The sequence below is a fragment of the Helianthus annuus genome, chromosome 8 (assembly GCF_002127325.2).
Source record: "Helianthus annuus cultivar XRQ/B chromosome 8, HanXRQr2.0-SUNRISE, whole genome shotgun sequence".
Taxonomy (NCBI): Eukaryota; Viridiplantae; Streptophyta; class Magnoliopsida; order Asterales; family Asteraceae; genus Helianthus; species Helianthus annuus.
Window position 1 is genome coordinate 151,971,485 of NC_035440.2, and position 20,943 is coordinate 151,992,427.

The 20,943-nt window shown below is 40.5% G+C and overlaps 1 protein-coding gene across 1 annotated transcript; it reads left to right on the forward strand.

Annotated features, from left to right (window-relative positions):
• Window positions 1-15,815: 15,815 nt before the first annotated feature.
• On the forward strand, window positions 15,816-20,943 carry LOC110870623. The gene is made up of 2 exons (XM_022119804.1): window positions 15,816-17,214; window positions 17,285-20,943. The coding sequence occupies exons 1-2, from the start codon at window positions 15,816-15,818 to the stop codon at window positions 20,941-20,943; spliced, it is 5,058 nt and encodes a 1,685-aa protein (XP_021975496.1).

Consider the following 20,943-nt stretch of genomic DNA (forward strand, 5'->3'; position numbering starts at 1 on the left):
GAGGCCTTCAAGCTAGCCTTTATCGCAGGCTCCAAGCCCCCAATGAAACGGGCGATTCTTCTAGACTCTGGTGTCACAAGGTACGGAACCAGGCGAGACATCGTATTGAAGCTCGTCAAATAAGCCTGGCAGTCCAGGTTTGTCATCACCAGTGACACAAAGTCAGCCTCGATCTTCTCAACCTCATGCTGAGGGCAGTAGTTTTCCTTAATGAGAGCAATAAATTCCTCCCATGTCATCTTGTATAAAGCAGTCTTACCTGAAGCCTGCACCAACGCTCTCCACCATTCCAGGGCCTCGCCCTTAAATGACTGGGACACAAACTTCACCACATCCTTCTCTGCGCACCCACTGATGTCCACAATAGTGTCCATCTCATCTAGCCAGGTGATGCAGTCAACAGCACCCTTCTCCCCTGTAAATTCCCGGGGTTTACAAGATACAAAATACTTGTAGGTGCAACCCTTGGCACCGGATGCATCAGTGTATTCTCGTTCACGACGAATACTATTCTCAGCTGACGAGTGGTTGTCGTCATCTTTCTTGGGTTGAGAGGGTGGTTTGGATTGTGACTTTGGTTTGGAGGGTGGTTTTGATACGGTTCTTCCTTGGGACTCAGTATATTGACGATCCAGAGCTGCCTGAACAGCGTTGTCAATCAGAGCCTTTAACTGTGCGCCTGTTAAATGCACTGGCGCATTTTCGTAGTCATCTTCATTTGTATGGCTATTCTCTCCATTGGGATCCGCCATTGTAACTTGAATCTGTTACAGAAGATAACAAAATTTTATTTAGAAGCTTATTATGGAATTGTCTTTTATGACAATTCGTTAACCATGGTAACAGAGACCATATTTGGTTAACTTATTACTCACTTAGTTTTAGGATTTAAATACATCCTATTTTAGCTATATCAATAATATTGGCGGCATAAAGCCTAATCACGAGGATGTTTTATAATATTAGCCGAGATTTCAGAGAATCAAAGGCATAGAGGTTTGAACCGTAGTTCTCTTACCCCTTTTTGGCAGGGAGTCATTGACCACCACTGTCTTTTGTCTTTATAAGACAATTATTACGGCCCATAGGCACTACACCACTAATGGATGTTTTAATAAGGTTGGCCCGTAGGCACTACATCACTTAATGGATGTTTTAATAAGATTTGGCCCGTAGGCACTACATCACAAATGGGTGTTTTAATAAGATTGGCCCGTAGGCACTACATCACTAATGGATGTTTTAATAAGTGATCATCTCTATTGATGATTTAACCCTTGATTTATAAATCATTTAGTTGGGTCTTTTTAAAATCCTTTAAAGGATTATTGTATAAGAATGACGTGTGTGATTTTAACGAATCACATCTGCCATGAATGTCAACATGCTTGCAGAGGTTAACAGGGAATCTGAATCTTTTAATTTGGTCGTACCATCTTGGCCGGATCTTAAAAGACACCAGGCTAGGTTTCACTCTTAAGATTCTTTATTTAGGCAGATCAATTAAAAAGAATGGTTTTGATTTATTTTATACATATTAAAACAAAACTCATAACATACATTCCATAATCTCAAATAGCACATACCTCCATAGAGGTTTAAAATAAGTGACAAGTCCACGCAGGGACTAACATAAGATAAGTGTCCATGTAAGGACTAAAAGATAAGTCCACGTAGGGACTGAAATACGATAAGTGTCCACGCAGGGACTTATTTCAAAATAGAAATTACATTAGTACAACTATTAAGGGCTAGTGGTCACGTTTCTTCTTTTTGCCCTTTAGTAGGTTCGCCAAGCCTTTGAGAAATCCTCGGTGGCTCTTTTTCTCTTCCTCAAACTCTCTCTCCACACGATCTAGTCGATGGAGTATCTCTTCCTGTTCAGGAGGAGAGAAACGTGGTTGTGACGCTTGTTGCGGAACTGGAGGTCTGGGAGGTATTGGATACCCATGAGCTGAGTAGTCCGGTGCTCCCATGTTCCCATGAGCTCCATCGGGATATCGTGCATTATATCTAGCCGACACCACATATGGGTCGCGCTCATAATTGTAGTTGTAATGTGCTTGTGACGGTTCGAACGGGTTGTAAGCCGTTGGACCCGTGTAAGCAGGTATGGGTTGGTCATACCCAAATGGTGGCGAATTTGGTGCAGCTGGTGCGGAGTTCGCCTCCTGTATAGGACTTGAAGGTCCTTCTTCTTGTAGTGGTGGATAGTGGCTACTACTAGAGTGTCGAGGGGTGCTGAAGTGGATTCCCCCTCCTCCTCGTGTGGACATACGAGCATTTGTCCTCCTACGCCTTGGCGGATCAGGCATTACAGGTTGCGCCGGTGGCGGAGGTGGTGGCGTAACTGCCACAAAGCGTGAATCCTTAGAGGGATCCTGTGGATGTCGCGGTTGTTGTGACGTCTGTTGAGGTGGTGTGTAGTACCACTCATGTCGGTCAAACAATGCTTGGAAACTATCAGGTCCCTGATAGGGTGTGCCATGGAAGGATGACCCATCAGAGACTTCTATCGGATGTGTGGGCGTACCACGAGCAGGTTCAGTTGGATCAGTATCTTCATCCATATGGTCTTCGGAGAAGTGATCTTGTGGCCCTAGTGGAACAAAGCCTGAAGGTTCCTGTATGTAGTCAGCTGGATTAAACTGACCTATGAAGTATGGAGTAGAGTCGTCGTAATTTCGGTGCGATACCGAACGTTGTAGAGGTATGAAGGAAGGTTGTGGGTTGTTGGGATCATTCTCTGAGTTTGGCCCAAAGGAGTGCCGGTATGATGGCGTCGAGCTGTGCGAGGTGGAATGCCTCGCGGGTTCGTAAAGGTCTCTTCGCCTCTGTGGTTCTTCACTCCTTGTAGTCGAAGGAGCTCGCGTACCAGAAGGTCCGGCTTCGTGATCGTGATGAGTAACGATCTCTCCTCTGCCTCTTCTTCCCCTTCCTCTTCCTCGGAATATCACTGGCGGCATGTTTCCTGCTTTATAAAACTTTAAATACCAATTATAAAAGAAACATACAAAATTGGAATAACAATTCGAATTTGTCCTAAGTTCTTGTCTAGACTCAAGTATGCGCAATTGTGTCATTGAGATTAAACACAATAGGATGGTGTTTAATTCACTCAATGTTGGCTCTGATACCAACCTGTCACACCCCGATTTCCACGTATATCACCGGTGGGCCCGGTGGGGGATTACCGTGACGTAGTTGGCAACAATATAGTCAAACCACACAATTATATAAATGCACAGCGGAAGCTTAAAGATAAATATATACTTCAACCTCTGGTTGTAATATCAAAAGTATTTCAGAAGTCGAATGTATCCACAGCGGATCAAAATAATAATAAAAATATTGTTCAATCAGATACGGCATCGAGTTTGCGAGACTATTCGTGATGCTTAGGAAGCTATTAGCAGCCAATTTCGTATAGTACCTGCACTTAATCTTTTGGGGAAAAATACGTCAGTTTACACTGGTAAATACGTTCAACTGACACATTTGAAAATGTTTATTAAAATTGATTTGAATGCACAAGGCACAAATTCTTTTATAACTTGGGAAAATTATTAAAATCTTGTGAACGTATTACATGTTCTTTTATGCGTTCAGTAGCCCGGATCGTGCCGGGTTAATGATTAATAGACACACCACATTGCGTAAAACCGTAGTATAGAAACCAACGGCTACGTCTTTTAATTAAATGTCGACAATATATACCGGGTGTACGCCTACACCGGGATGTCGAGGTCGTGGCCATTTCGTAAAATGATGCCAAGGATATCCGGGACAACGGTCATTAACCCCCCAAAGGCTTTTAAGAAACAAAACTGTTTAAATGAGCCAATCATAATATTTAATTAACCACCTAAGCGATGGAAGATATGATGCTCAATCAAGCGGTATTATTATACCGTATCCCAAGCCCGTATAGGGGAAATAAGTTAAAAGTATTTACCTTTGCAAGTATTATTCCTTAATTTGATTAAATCACCGATAGCTTCTACTGGGCTCCTAATCTGGAACGAAGGTTTTAATTAACCTCTTAGAATCCTAACGGGTCTTTATATTGGCCGTAGCCTAGACCGGTTGGTTCCGGAATATAAATATGGTTTAATCGCGCGAAAAGGCGAAAACCGAGAATGGAGTGTGATTATGCCCCAACAAGTTCAGAGACTTGTTTTATATAGGTTTAGGGTTCACACTCTGGATTTTGGGGTCCAAATAATATAATTTGACCCGTATCGGCTAATTTATGAAAACTAGTTTCATAAGCCGAACCGTGCGCGCAATAGGCGAAACGGTTAACCATGAGAGTCTTACGCTTATTTCCTAAGTCAATATGCCTTAAAAAGGTTGTGGTATCAGTAGGATACCTTCCGTGGTGCCCGTAACGAGTTTAAGTTAATATTACGCCCCGTAGGGGCTTTTCGGTCATTTTAAAGACTTTTAAAGGGCTTTTCGAGTTCTACAGGAAATCTGAGTTTCCCGATCAGTTTGTAAAGTCTAAAATACTTTATTTATTATTTAAAATCAGTAGCAACTGGAATCGGGTCAAAAGACCTTGTAGAACTCAAGTTTTGGCCGAAAAGGGCATATTCGGTATTTACCGAACCGTAGCCATAACCGTAGGTTATGAGCAAGGTAAAAATTATTAAAATCTTTAAAATTCCCAAAATATTATTTTATGACAGTGGGTAAAAGTTTTGGTGACGAAATCTTGGTTTAGATGGGTGTTATGCTAATTGCGTTGTTTATTACAAAAGTTTCTTATAATTGCGCTATTTAGCATAACTCTCATTCTAGACCTCGGATTGACGTGAAACTTTAAGAACATGCTTATAATTTAGTAAGCAAGGTTATGGTCCGTTCACGTGTCCAAAATACTCGTTTTATTTTTAAAAGGCCGTTACGGTCAACGTTTAGGCGATTAACGGAAATGCGTAAAAGACTCGGACAAATCATGAACCGATCACAGAGGTCTATACCATCATGTAACCTGGTCCTAAGAGAGTCCTAAGGCATATCTATACCTCACTAAAACGGGTCAGAACTGAAGTCAAAGCAAAAGTCAAACTTTTGTGACATTCGGCTCCGAACCGGGTCAATATAGTAAATGGTCGATTCAAACGAGCGCAAATAAGTTTATATACTTAATATCATGTTTTATGAGTGTCTAAACAGGTTCCATAGCATATACATTACAGATTATGTAAGAATCGCAAAAATAGCTTTCTGTTGACTTTTTACGCATTCGTTTGACTCGACATTTGAGCTAGTTAGAGTGGTGATCAGAGGGAACCCTTTTAGGGGTTTATTACCCACATAAATACCAACTCATAACTACTTTTGATTCGTCATAAGACTGAACCATCACGGATTTATTTTAAAGTCAAACCGTATTTACGACGGTTTGGTTTTTAGCTATTTACTAAGTATAAATCAAACCACAAAGGATTTAATGGACTTACAGAAGTTGAGACTTGATTAGAGAGCAATGAAGAACACTTGAGAGCCTTTAGAATGACCAGAGGAGTGTTGTTGTGTTGTGATGAAACTTATGAGCACAAGAGTTCTATTTATAGCCAAGGAAGGCATCTAAGATCATCACACAACACCCTACAACTGATCATGGATGGATGGCATGTGTCCTAGAGGGTTATGGGTCGAGTAGGGGGCACCCATGACTCTGAGAAACCCATAAATTCGTGTTTTGGCGCTTAAAACAACCAACAGCCAACAATCTGTCGCTGGGCGTTGCTTACGGACCGTATGGCTTCGGCCTTGCGGTCCGTAAGCCATAGGCGGATCAAATTTAATCATTCACCTCCTTACGGTCCGTAAGGCATACCCTTTACGGTCCGTAAGGGGTTAAAAATAAATCTTTTTCAAATGATTACCAAATCTTTATAATTAATATCGAATCTTCGGTAATTAATAACCTGACCTTTCGGGTTTGAAGGGGTAACTCTGCGATATGGCCCTCGATTAATTACAATTAAGGACCTCGCGTTATTTACCCGTATCGTTAAGCCCCCGGTTAATTTATTTATTATCCGGAAAGCCTTAAATTTTTATTATTGACGCTTTTAACCCTTCTCATACGAATTCGATCGTAACTTTCTCGTTTTAAAACGGAACTTCGCGGAATATATATATTGCATTCTAGTGAGTGTATTGTACTGTTACAAAGCCTCGGGAACGTTAAAGGGTCACTCAGAGGTATAATTAAACATGTTGACACAGTTAACCCCTGTGGTTTGTAATCTCTCACTTTCTTCCGCGTTTCACTTCCGTACGATCTATGACTCATTCGTTTAAAGGTACAAGCATTATTTAGGGTTACTATACAGTATATTTACCCTTGATTGACGTTTATAACCCTCGAATTTATATACTTTCAAGGTTTGTCAATATTAGTCCTTTATTTAATATCAATGCCACGTGTAATCAAATGACACGTGTTAACACATTATTGGACACAAAAATTCGAGGTGTTACATCCAGCAACAACTCGCAACCAATTTACAATCCCAGATGTTTCTGCCTCTAAGCCTATGCTCATATATCCAACGGACCCACAAAGACTCACGTTTCGAAGCAATGCTCCGAAGATAGGATGCCATCAGAGCTTTATTCACATCCCCAATATGCCGAATACCCAGGCCCCCTTCATACTTTGGAACACAAACGGCTCTCCACGAGACCTTAGCTTTACTTTTATGAAACAAAGTATCTTGATTCCATAAGAAATTCCGCATCCGAGCCTCTAGATCATTAATCACTTTCACCGGCAAGATAAACACCGAAGACCAATAAATGTGTAAAGAAGATAAAACGGACACGATTAGTTGAACTCTACCCGCAAACGAGAGCAACTTATTCCTCCAATTTTTGATGCGTTGTTCTAATCTTTCTACCAGGATATTGCAATCCTTATATAACAGTCTAGAAGAAACTAGCGGCACCCCCAAATACCTCACAGGCAAAGTTCCCTCCACAAATGGCATAATGTTTAGAATAGCCGTTTTAACATGATTCGGCACATGACAAAAGAAGACAGTACTTTTCTGCATACTGGGTACTAACCTCGACATTCTAGTGAATTTCGTGAGAGAGGCCATAATGCAAGTAGCTGAAGCAACATCCCCCCTAGCGAACATAAAGAGATCATCCGCAAAGCAAAGGTTAACAATTTTCTGTTTTTCACATCTGTTATGAAATCGAAAAGAAGGATCAATTCTGATAGAGTGCTGCAAGATACAGGTCAAAACCTCCATAACAAGAGTAAACAAATACGGAGAAATCGGGTCACCTTGTCTTAAGCCCCGACCGCCCATAAAATACCCATGGATATTACCATTGACACAAACCGAATATGATGTGGTAGACACACAAACCATAATCCATTCCACCATAGTCTGATTGAAACCAAATCCAAGTAAAATAGCTTTTAGGAACCTCCAATCAACCGTATCATATGCTTTCTGAATATCAACTTTGAAAGCACATCGAGGGGGGGCCTGTGACACCTGTGTCACCGCGACCATCAACAAATACCAAACCGATGAGATATTGTATTTCATACTTGGGATCTTGTATAAATATGTGTATCTTTTGCACATATCAATTCTTGTTCAATTTCAAACTTTATGTCGCTTTCTTGAGAATAATACGCAAACTGGTGCGTAAACGTACTCAGTTTAAATGCGAAAAATATTTCGGAACATCAACATATACTTAACATACCTTAAATAACCTTCACATAACATAGAAATAAGTTTTGAAGGCTTTGGTATGGCAAAAACAAGTTAATTCGCTTACAGGGACTAAACATGACAAACTGCGAAAGTATGCCAATTTGAACTGTAACGAACATTCCGAAACATGTCCATAAGTTAAACATACCATAAATATCCTTTACATAGCTTAGAAATAGGCTTTGAGGGGTTTGGTATGCTAAAACAAACTTTTGGATCATTCAGGGACTAAAAGCGTCAAAAAGTGCACAAGTTTGCACTTTCGCGCATAACTTACGTTCTGAATACATCCGGACATCCAAAAATTTATGTAAGCACTAAAATAATTTATTTTAGTGTTTGGCATGAGAAAAATCCATTCGTCGCGTCATTTGGATCGTTTTTCGCGCTTATGCGCATTCCGTCGTAATTAACCGAACATCGCGATCGTACGGCCAAACGAACCAACATCCGACATATTTTTGAGCATGTTTCATGACCACAATGTTTAGGCATCATTTTAGGGCCTTAAAGTTGGCTTTACGGGCATTAGAAGTGTCGGAAATGGCTTAAATACGCAACAGGGACCAAAACTGCCATTTCTGAAAGTATGTGCAGATCAGACAGGCCCAGGCGGCCCGCCTGAGTTTTGTCTAATCCTGATGCGGGCCGCATGGCCCTTACAGTTGCAGAAACTTTGTTTTCTTGCACAACTTGGCCTTTCAAACACCCCAAAGGGCAATGCCCTTTCACAATCTGTAGAGATAAGGGTCTCACATTAAGCCACCACAACATCTTGACAAGTGTACGACTTGGATCGTGGCACGAAATTCAAGAAACGATCCTAACGGCTTTACTTTTCCTATAAATACCCCCCCCCCCTTTGGCTAAAACCCACAAAAATCTGATCTAAAGCTCTAAGTTGAGGCCTTTGCTCTCATACCTGAGCTCCTGGATCGAGATTAGCTTTCGGGGACCCTTCGTAAGTGTTCTTTCGTTCTTTATTCGCTTTTCAAGTCCGAAAGTCAACGTTTTGTTTGACTTTCTGTGTTGACCAGCCTATGGTCAACACGAAGTTCATTGGAACTTCATAACGTGAGCGTGATCACGATGGTTATAGTCCGTAGTGACTATACCTACTGATTACCACGTTATCTAGGCTCAGTGACGAGTCGTAGTTTCGGCCAAAATGCGCATTCTTGCGTATTTTATAACCAAACTACTCGTGAGCATCAAAGCCGTTTGTCTTGATGCCAAACCTGTTTTCTAAACTTAGTTAAGCATGTTCTAACAAGCTTAGCTCGTCACTTTTAGTATAGTGCTTACATTAGGTGACCATAGCTATAACCTTCCGAGGTTATGCCTTGTGGTCACGACGTTAGGCGTTCCAAACGCGTTCTACGCGAACGACGCGTTAAGGTAGCATAACCTTCCGAGGTTTTTTACATTGTTTTGTCTACTAGAGGTCGTGTCATGATGTATAGTAGACTAGGTTATGGGGTGATATAGGTCTTTGGTTTTTATTTGTGCTACATATATAGGGCATGTCCTGTATATGAATTAGTGTGGAACACATCCTCACTACTTGTACTTATTTGCGGTTGCATTTTAATAGATTCACCGGGGTAACCCTTTACCAAAAAAAAAGCTACCTAAACGGGTCGTAATGGGTCGCAAGCACTTAGGTTAGGTTTCATTTTAGTATGTAGGCTTTGTTAAACCATATTACACGAGTCTCCATACTCGTTTGGTTTACGAACCCGCATACTATCCGATCCTTCCGATTTTGGTCCGGTATATTAATATAGCTACCTATTAGGTGCCGTTTGATATTCCGTGATCTCTAGCATTATTTGGTCATTATACAAGAACTACAAAGCAATCTCAGGTGAGTACATTGAACCCCTCTTTTACTGTTTTCCAAACTGTTTTGGGGTGAAACGCATGTGCCTACTTGTTACTTTCATGCTTTCCGGTTTTCACATCATATAATTGCTATGTTCGATAGTACATATATAGTACATGATTTCATTGTGTCCATGCTATGTATGCCCGTTGTGTGCGTACTTAGTACATTGCTTTACATTACATGCTATGTATGCCCATTGTATGCGTACTTAGTACATTGCCTTACATTACATGCTATGTATGCCCATTGTGTGCGTACTTAGTACATTTCCTTGCATTACATGCTATGTATGCCCATTGTGTGCGTACTTAGTACATTGCGTTACATTACATGCTATGTATGCCCATTGTGTGCGTACTTAGTACATTGCCTTACATTACATGCTATGTATGCCCATTGTGTGCGTACTTAGTACATTGCTTTAGATTACATGCTATGTATGCCCATTGTGTGCGTACTTAGTACATTGCTTTACATTACATGCTATGTATGCCCATTGTATGCGTACTTAGTACATTGTTTTACATTGCATTTCTGTTGCATATGCTCATCCAGCATATGAACACATTATACTACATTTTGAACCGTTGTAACCATTTGACTATGTGAACCGTCTTAACCCTTCGATTATATGAACCGTTTGTAACCATTGAACCGTGTAAACCAGTTGTATCCGTTGACATGATTTACATTTGACAATAGACGTTTGACTATACATAAACATTTCTACAATTGTTAAACATTTCATCTTGATGGTTTGGTTTGAGTGAGTGATTAAGTAACGAGGCGTGTGTAATATGATACAAGCATGGTGGATACGCCGCTGGTACTTCCTATATATAAGTGTTTGTATGGTATTACATATCGTAGCGTTATTTGAATCATTTCAATTTGAGACATATGACATTTTATACAAATAACACACTTTTCACGAGACATTGTTTTACAAACGACTTATCTTATACAAACTCATTTTACATGGTTATCCGTTTAACCATATAGTGTTCTCTTATTTATACATATCATCTGATCTTATCGTTTTTTAAATGATTTACAAGACAAAGCAAATTACAAGGTTCATGACCAAACATTTTCTCAAACATAAGTCATGAATTCCGTTTTCACAAAACCAATGTATCTCACAGGCATTTTTATGCTGACGTACCTATTTTCACATGTGTTTTCAGGAGATGATGCATAGGACTTATCAAGACATACTTAGGCGGACCTGTGCCTTAGTGACTTAAAACGAGACAAGAACTAGTTAAATTATGTTATGTACTCTTTGGTTCTTGTTTAAACAATGTAAACATTCATGTTTGATTAATAAAACGAAACTTCAATTGCCATGGATTTGAAACAAATGATTCTGTTACAACACTCCCCGACATTTCCGCCACATTCTGTATGTTCTACGTGGTCGGGGTGTGACAGAAAAGTTGGTATCAGAGCCAATGGTTATAGGGAATTAGGTTATTAGTAATGCTTTGACCTAGTCTATAACCTTCCTAGGACCCTAACGCGAGTTTACTTGCGTTTAGTCACAAAACAATACCGTCACCTATCCTTAGGCGACGACCACAACAAGAACATAAATTTCAAAACCGCTTTGAAAACTAATCATCTGTTCTAGGATGATTGATTACTAGGTTTTGAACCCTCTGTTATAAGGTTTTGAACCCCTTTGGGTTTTCAAAATCTCGTCAAGGTTTTGGGTCCTAAATAGTGTAAACACGTGCAAACTGGAAGAGTGAACGCCTGTACCCTGGGTTTTCTATCTAAGGCTAGAGTGTTCGTACAAATCCACATAATCGGACCAGTCACTCTTACCTGGGAACTCTTGGGGTGAGTGTCCACTTATAGGCGAGCATGTCTTCGTGATACACTATGAGGATCTATTTGCTTCGATTCAGCCTTGGTGTTGTTTGTTTGTGAAATACCCGGAAAATATGGATATATAAATATATTATAATAAGTAGTAAAACACACACACACAATTTGCAAACCTTTAATAAAGTAATTAAAAAAAATAACCTAAAGGAAGAAAACGTAACTAATAATAATAATAATAATAATAATAATAATAATAATAATAATAATAATAATAATAATAATAATAATAATAATAGAAATAGAGAAGAAGCCTTTTGATTTGATTGGACATAATACCAATTTTCAACCTACTCAAACTTCTTCTTCTTCATTGCGTAAGTCAGTCATCCAACAAAAAAAATCAAATTTCAAACACCATTCCATGAACCATACCTTGAAACCATATCTAGAAACCATCCCCCTTGACTATTACAATGATCACACATCCATTTTATAAACACATTGCCTCTCCCCTTACCCCAAAAACCCACTCAAGCCTCATTTGATTCCAGTGAAAAATTCTTGAAGTCTTCAGCCTCTAGACGAACCCACTCTAAGCCTCAAATACCAAACCGAAACCCCCATCTTTCTACCCGAACCTGTAACCGTAATTACCGCGAGAACCGTCACCGTAGCGGCAGATTTTCCGGCGCCAATTCCCGCCGCATGCCACCACCATTGTAGCCGCCACCACTGGAGCACCGACGGATTCTGCAGGTAGCCCGTGACCCTTTCGTATCTGTATAAGTTTTGTGTACCGATTGATTGTAATTGCATACGATTTGATTTGATTTGCTTATGGGTTAGAGAATTATTCTATGAATAAAGAAAGAAAACAAGGTAACGACAAGCGTAATATTGCCAGCTATATTTAAGAAGATGAAATTGTTAATGTATAGTAAATACATAACTATGGTGAGTAGAGCTCTTGGTTCAGTGAACTTTTCATTTAAGTTGTTTTGCTTGGCATAATGCTGGATCCAAACTCTAGTCCGACCCGACTACTAAGCCATTACTGACCCACTCACAAGTAATCCCCAACAATTTAATTCTTTATATCAAAGCTAACATTTTGATATGATTTATATTAATTTTTATTATAGTTTTTCTTAAATAGTATAACAAGCCATCACCTAAATGTAATAGTATAAATAAAATAAATAATAATAGAAATGGCATAACCTACATTTTTTTATTAGGTTGCAACTTAATCGGTTGATTAGCATTTGATTTAAACTCATGTCCCTTTATAGTAAATCTTACAAGATTCGTTAGAAAATGATAATTTGTAAACCTTATTTCAAAAAGCTTCCAGGATATAGTTTTGGATGAATAACGGCAATAATTGTTATAATTATTGTGCTAATATCTAAATGTGTAAGATGATAAAGAAACTCACGTAACTACATATATTTTACTTATACCTAAAATATTTAATAGAATCAGTACATTATGTATTAATATTAAGATCTAGAAGAGAATAATAGACATAGACATAGATAATATAAAGTTATAAATCAATCTATGAAATATTATAATTTTTTTTAACAATTCGTAATTTTGTAAATAGCCAAGCTTGACAAACCATATTAAAGTTAAAAGTATACATCTCATATCTAGTATAAACTACTTGTAGGTTACACGACCCCCTAAAAGAACAATATCATTGTGAATCATCTTTTAAGGTACGGATCCTTACCCTCTCCCTTTGTTATATGATTCGATTGTTTAGAAACCCTTTTGAATATATATTTACCGTTGGAACTCCTAACGTCTTTGACATCTCAATATGTTTCGATTGGTTATCCGTTTATTCATGTTCTCACCGACGATTTTATTGGCGTTGTTATGTTGAGCTTAGTATTGCCTCGCATGCGATAGGATTTATTGAATTGAACTCGTTGTCGCATGTTCCGATGTTAAGGTTATGTTAAGATATTATTACGTTTTCCTTGACGCTTTGAGAGCGTGTTTGAGATATATCGTTACGACACCATCTCAGTTGTTATATTCAGTTACCCCGGGCATGTCCCTACTTGTGGGGGTGACCACAAGCATGTCATTGCGGCATCGATGGCGCGGCACCTACCGTGACGGTGAGCTTAAATCACGGCGTCTCCTTAGTACTAGTGAGGTACATGAGGCCATTAGGAGGCGTATGGACTGGTCCTAGGAAATATGTATATGATTTATGGTGTAAGGTTGTTGTGTATGCCCAGACTCCATTACACGTTCGGCACATAGGGTCTGCAGCCTTATGTGCATGTCTGTTATAAGTTAAGTAAGATATTCGGCTCAATGGGTACTTCCATATGATACGATTTACTTTGTTGGCTTGTGTTACTTGGATCGTATCATGTCAGGTTATGTTATTTCTTGATCATGTTATTTTTGTTATTATTATTATTATCTTTAATACCTTTTATCCGTACTGGGCATTCGGCTCATTCCATAATTCTTTGTTCTCAACAGGTTCTCATGGTACTCAGGGCGGGGTGTGAAGAGAGAAAAAAAAATTGAGCTCTAGGACTGTTAACCAGAGGAAATTAGTCATTTTGTAGCATCTGCTACCTTATCTATTTTGACAATTCGCTAATACGTAATAAACATTACCCTAGGGCTCTTGTTCGTTCTTTTGGTGATGTACTCCTAACGTTTAACTTATGGAATTATGTCTTATGTTTTGAATACTGTAATAGTGACACGTCACCACATTCTGAGGTGGGGTGTTACAGTTTGCTTCGTGGTTCAAACAAATGACCATCAACCATGACTATGGTCAGTAATTGTAACATCCTATTCTTACCCAATGCCATTTCATTTGCTTTCTTTCTTGTTTCTCTTTTAGAATGCCTCCTCGACGCGAAAACCAGATAGCGACTGCCGAACTGGCAGAGATCATTGTACAGCAAATGGCTGCTCAATTCCCAAACCTCTTTGCTCAATGGAACCAAGCCAACAACAACAATAATGCCCCCTGCAACTTCAAGACGTTCAACTCGGCTAAGCCATCAAAGTTTTCTGGGTCTCAAGGAGCGACTGCACTTCTGCAATGGTTCGAGAGTTTAGAGAACACCTTCAAACATGTTCAATGTCCAAGCGAGCGAAAGGTAGAATTCGCATCTAGCGTCTTTAAGAAACGAGCTTTGACATGGTGGAATGGTGTGATGAGAGATAGGGGTGCCGATGTGGCACTGGCTCAAACATGGCAAGAGCTTCGAGCTCTGATGATGAAGGAATTCTGTCCTCGTCACGAGATCAGGGCCTTGGAAACGGAGTTCGACGATCTTAAGCAAGTTAGCGGTGAGCATCGAGCCTACACGGAGCGTTATGAGGAGTTAAGTTTGTTATGCCCGGATATGGTTACACCTTTGGATAAGGCAATCGAAAAGTACATTGATGGCCGCCCTGACTCAATACAAGACATTGTGACTGTTAGCAACCCTACTACAGTTAGACAGGCCATTGAGCTATCTGCAACCTTGACTGAATCAAAGATCAGGAAAGGTAAACTTTTCCAAAAAGGTGACAAGAAACCGGTCGGGGAATCGAACCCAGTCGTGGAATCAAAGACCATGGATGAACAGACTGAATCCCCTAAGAAGTCAAAGAAGCGGAAGGCTTCTCAGAACTTCGCCGTGGTCGCTCACAATGGTCATGCCGTCCCCAACCAACCAGCTCAACCCCCTGCTAGAAAACCATACAATGGAACTGCACCCTTGTGCAACCAATGTAGCCTCCATCATCACGCCAATGTACAGTGCTGCAAATGCCAAACTTGTGGGCTTATAGGCCACACAACAAGAGTCTGCCCAGCTGCAGCTGCGCCAAACCAAGCTGGCAACAATCCTACTCAAGGTCGTTTTCTACCAGGCTCTTGTTTCAACTGTGGCGAGATGGGTCATTTCCGAAGAAATTGCCCAAAGCTTGCTAATGCAAATCCAGCACAGGGATGAGCATCTGACTGACTAGAAGACAACATCGTTTAGAAATAATCACGTCTTATGTATTATTCTCTTTTGTTGTCAAGGTCCAAGAAACAGTTGATATCGTTGTTTATAAATAAATCTTTTATTTACATTGCAATGTATTTATGTGGTTGCATGTATAAACGACATATCCCTTACAATACCGACAATCAAATAACCGTATTCCTTGAAGAACAAACTACCCCCAAAATTCTCCCATTCTATGATCTCTTGCGTCTTCCACGTAATTCCTAAGTACCCGTTTCTTCTAAGAAAAACGAAGTACAAGGCGCAAGTTTTTCTTGAGATTAGAGAGTTGTTTTCTATAGCATGGATGAACGTAAAAAACATGGGGTAAGTAACCAAGGGGATCGTGGAAAGTCGGCGATGCAATTCAAGGGTATTTCTACTCGTGGAGTTAATAGTGTTGGTAATACGGTGCTGCCGAAAAGAGGTATTGTTATCAATGAACCGAAGCCGATTAATGTTATTGATGAACTAACTAAGGTTACGATACCGGTTCCGATAGAAAAGCCGGTGAATCAAGGTCCGGGCTGTAGTGTTCCGAATATAATGATGGATGGGCAAGAGGGGGTCAAAGAGGTTAATGCGGATAATGGCAGCGTTTTAAAAACGAAATCATATGCTGATTCGTTACTTGCAAATAAGAATGTTAAGCTGAATTTTCGTGCTCTTGCTAGTGATAGTATCCAGGAGGGATGTGATGTCGTTCTTCCAAGGGAATCTGTGCGGGTAGTTCAAAACAAAATGGCTAATACCCTTTATGGTTATTTTCTGGGTGATCGGGTAGCATACCCGGTTGTTGATTATTTTGTCCGTAATAACTGGAAGAAGTATGGTGTTCAGAAATCTATGATGAATGCGAACGGATTTTTTTTCTTCAAGTTCTCGGAGGAGGCAGGTATGCTTAATGCTTTGAAAGATGGCCCATGGATTATTCGATCGCAACCTCTTTTTCTAGATATTTGGAGCCCGACTACAAAACTGGAAAAAAAGGAAGTAAAGAAAGTGCAGATTTGGGTTAAAGTTCATGATGTTCCGATTGCGGCTTATACGGAGGATGGGCTAAGCATGATTGCGACTACGATTGGGGAGCCGAAAGTATTGGATTCTTATACATCGTCGATGTGTTCGGATATGTGGGGAAGGAGCAGCTATGCGAGAGCTTTAATAGAAGTCTCGGCTGAGAAGAGTTTAAGGGAGCAGATAACGTTAGCGATTCCTGAACCGGAGGGGGAGGGTTTTGTTAAGGAGACGATGTCGGTGGAGTATGAATGGTCACCGTTGAGATGTGGCCATTGTTGTGTATTTGGGCATTCTAACGAAACTTGTCCTAATCAACCGAAGCAGCAGGGTAATGTTCGTAATGCTACTAGGGCTGGAAAAAAACCGGTGATTGATGACGAGGGTTATTCGGGAGTTCATGGGAAGAAGGTTGCTAAGAAGACGGGGTTCCCGGTCAACAAGCCGAAACCAAAGTTTGAATATCGGCCTGTGGTTTCTAAGAAGAATCATGCTACGGGTAATGGGTCGTCTGAGCCCACGTTTCAATCGGCTAATCCTTTTGAGGTTCTAAATGATCCTAGTGTTAATGAGGATGCGGATGGCAATAATTCGGGTGAGATTCCTGTAGACGAGGAGGAGAATGAGGTGGAGGAGGGATATGTTGAAGGAGACGAGTATGAGCTTGATGATTACCTACGGCAAGGTACGTTTAAAAGCACTAATAGTAAAGGGGCAAGCACTCCTTCTTCGTCGGTTATTAATGGTTAGTATAGCTTCTTGGAACGTAAGGGGTTTGAACCGCCCCATTAAGCAAGCTGAGGTTCGGCAAGTTATCAAAGATGTTAATTTAAGCTTATGTGCTATTCTTGAGTCTCACATTGATCCGAGTAACCTTTCTAAAATTTGTAAGGCGGTCTTTCGGTCGTGGAGTTGGACTTCTAATGGGTCTCTTTGTAATAAAGGTACGAGAATTATCGTTGGTTGGAATCCGTTAGTGTTTGATGTTATGGTGCTCTTTCAGTCGGATCAGGTTATGCATTTGCAGTTGTTTTTTAAACACGAGAAAAAAATGCTCTTTTGTTCTATCGTTTATGCTGCAAACTATTATATCTCTCGTAGGGAGTTATGGAACCACCTCGGCCTGCATAAGTCGCTTGTTCGTAATGATCCGTGGGTTATGCTAGGTGATTTTAACTCAGCGTTGTATCTTGAAGATAAGTCTATGGGATGTTCGTCAATTTCGGCTAGCATGAGAGACTTTCAAGCGTGTGTTAATGACATTGAGATGCTGGATTTGAATCAGTCCGGTTTACATTTTACGTGGAGTCAAAAACCAAAGAAGGGGATTGGTTTAATGAAAAAGATAGATAGAGTCATGGGGAATTCTCAGTTTTTAACCCTTTTCCCGAATGCGGTGGCTGTTTTTTGTCCAGCTCGGTTATCGGATCATAGTCCAAGTGTTCTCAAAATTCCGGTTATTGGGAAACTTAAACACAAGTCGTTCAAGTTTGCTAATTTTCTTGTTCATAAGCCTGAATTTTTAGACATTGTGAAGCGTATTTGGGAGACGGATGTTAGAGGGGTGTATCAGTTCTCGGTTGTGAAGAAGCTTCGGATGTTAAAGTCTCCTCTTCGGGTTTTACTCTTTCAGCAAGGCAATTTGCATAGAAAAGTGCAAGATTTACGTGAGAGACTTGATCAAATTCAGCGAGAGCTTGACAGTAATCCGGCTAGTTTGGCAATTAGTGAGGAGGAAACTACTACTCGCCGTTCTTATCAGGAAGCTTTATTGGATGAAGAGCGGTTCTTGAAACAGAAGTCGAAGGTGGACTGGTTGACGGTCGGAGACATGAATTCAGCGTTCTTTCATTCGTCCCTTAAAAATAGAGTTCATTTTAGTCGTATCAGTGTTATTCGGGACGCTAATGGTAAGGTGTATGAGGATGAGCATGTCCAGCTTGCTTTCGTTAATCATTACAAGAACTTCTTGGGTAATCAAGGTGACATTTCGCTTAGCCCGGCTCCAGATTTATTCACAAACAGGTTATCGACTGAAGTTTCGGGTCTTATGGTGCGTCCGGTTACGCATGATGAGGTTAAAAAGGCGCTGTTCTCGATTGGGTCAGACAAAGCCCCGGGCCCTGATGGTTTTACTGCTGGTTTTTTTAAAGGTGCTTGGCCTATCATTGGTAGTGCAGTGTCGAATGCTGTGATTGATTTCTTTGTGACAGGTAAACTCCTTAGGGAATTGAACCACACGATTCTTGTTCTTCTCCCCAAGACGTCCTCCCCGTCAGTGGTTACGGACTATCGTCCGATTGCATGTTGCAATGTGTTGTACAAATGCATTAGCAAGATTGTAGCTGATAGAATAAAAGTGGGCTTGAATGATATAGTCAGTATCAACCAATCAGCTTTTGTGCCAGGCAGGAGAATATCGGACAACGTTTTACTTACACAAGAGTTGATGCATAACTATCATCGTAATGTTGGCCCTCCGAAATGTGCTTTCAAAGTGGATATTCAGAAGGCGTATGACACTGTCGATTGGAACTTTCTGAAGGGTATTTTGATGGGTTTTGGTTTTCATCCTACAATGATTCACTGGATTATGTTATGTGTTTCCACTACATCGTACTCGGTGTGTGTTAATGGCGAGGTTCATGGGTTCTTTAAGGGTAGAAGGGGATTGAGGCAAGGTGATCCGGTCTCTCCTTATTTATTTACGCTCGTCATGGAAGTTCTTACGGCCATCTTACAGCATACGGTCAGGATTGACAATTCGTTTAAATTTCATAATAAATGTGAACGTCAGCAAATTGTCAACTTGTGTTTTGCCGATGATTTGTTTATCTTCGCGAAGGGTGAGATTGCTTCAGCTAGATGTATTATGAAGGCGCTGGATTCATTTTCTAAAATGTCGGGTTTGTTACCTAGTGTTCAGAAAAGTACTGTTTTCTTCTCGAATGTTCCATCGTATGTGAAAGCTGCTATTCTAAAGTTAATGCCTTTTAAGGAAGGTTCGTTGCCTGTGAAATATTTGGGAGTGCCGCTTATCTCGACCCGATTGCTCCAAAAGGATTGTCTTCTGTTAGTGGAGAAGCTTGAAAATCGTATTATGCACTGGCGTAATAAACTTCTATCTTTTGCAGGTAGATTGCAACTTATAAATTCGGTTTTATCGTCCATGCATATTTACTGGTCTTCTGTGTTTATTTTACCGAACCGGGTGATTCAAAAGCTGGAGGCTTTGATGCGAAACTTTTTATGGTCTCATGATAGTGCGTTTCAAAAAGGCCGATCCAAAGTTTCTTGGAAAACGGTGTGTGTTCCTAAGTATGAGGGTGGTTTAGGTATTCGTCGGATCAGTGATGCTAATGTCGCCCTTATGACAAATCATATTTGGAGCATTCTTTCGAGGCGTAATTCAGTTTGGGTTGAGTGGGTTCACTCTTATAGGTTGAGAGGTAAAAGCTTTTGGGTTTGTAAAGTTCCAGCTTCCTGCTGTTGGTCTTGGAGAAAGATTCTTCAGCTCCGGCCGATTGTTAGGAAGTTTTTCTGGTCCGAGATTGGAAATGGTTCGGCTACCTCCGCTTGGCACGATAATTGGAGTGAGATAGGCCCTCTCGATCAGTTTCTTTCTCCCCGGATGATTGCTAGCGCGGGTTTTAATATGGAGTCCAAGGTGTCGGATGTCTATTCCGATACGTCTTGGAGCTGGCCGGTTGCGTGGCGGGACTTGTATCCGGTTCTTATTCAGCTCGATGGTATTTCTTTGCAGCCAAATAAGTTGGATAAAGTCTTGTGGCGTCATGGTAATCAAAAGCATGTGTTCTCGTCGTCTAGAGTTTGGGATTCGGTTCGGTTTCATGCTGTGGAGGTGGATTGGTGCCGTCTTGTGTGGTTTGGTCAGTGTATTCCGCGTCATGCTTTTCTTTTATGGCTTATCATGCGAAGGAAACTGCTTACTCAAGATAAGATCTTGAGTTGGGATTTATCGCGCAGGAAAAATATGAATATGATGTGCTGTTTGTTATGCTATGCCAATCATGACTCTCATACCCATTTGTTTTTTGAATGCAAATTCTCGTCCCAAGTGTGGCTGCTGGTTAGACAAAAAGCGGGTATGGGTTCGGTGCATGCTAAATGGGATGACATTGTTAACTGGTTACTTGATCGATCCAATTCAAAATTGGCGTCGGTTTACGTTGCTAAACTGATAGTGGCTGCTACGGCCTATTTCATTTGGCAAGAGCGGAATGCTAGATTATTTAGAAACCAGGTGAGGCCCCCGGAATCATTAAGTGAAACCATTATACAACAAGTGCGGTACAAGCTGATTGGTGCAAAGTTGAAAAAGTGCGAAAATGTTCGAAAGCTTTTAAGGGCTTGGGATATTGAAGCTTCAGATCTGCACGATGATGGCGGCTGA

What these genes read in the sequence shown, in the direction of transcription:
- LOC110870623 (XM_022119804.1), top strand. Translation starts at nt 15,816, where the DNA reads ATGGATGAACGTAAAAAACATGGGGTAAGTAACCAAGGGGATCGTGGA. An exon ending in TGATGATTACCTACGGCAAG is followed by an intron (nt 17,215 to 17,284) that starts GTACGTTTAAAA and finishes TGGTTAGTATAG; the next exon opens with CTTCTTGGAACGTAAGGGGT.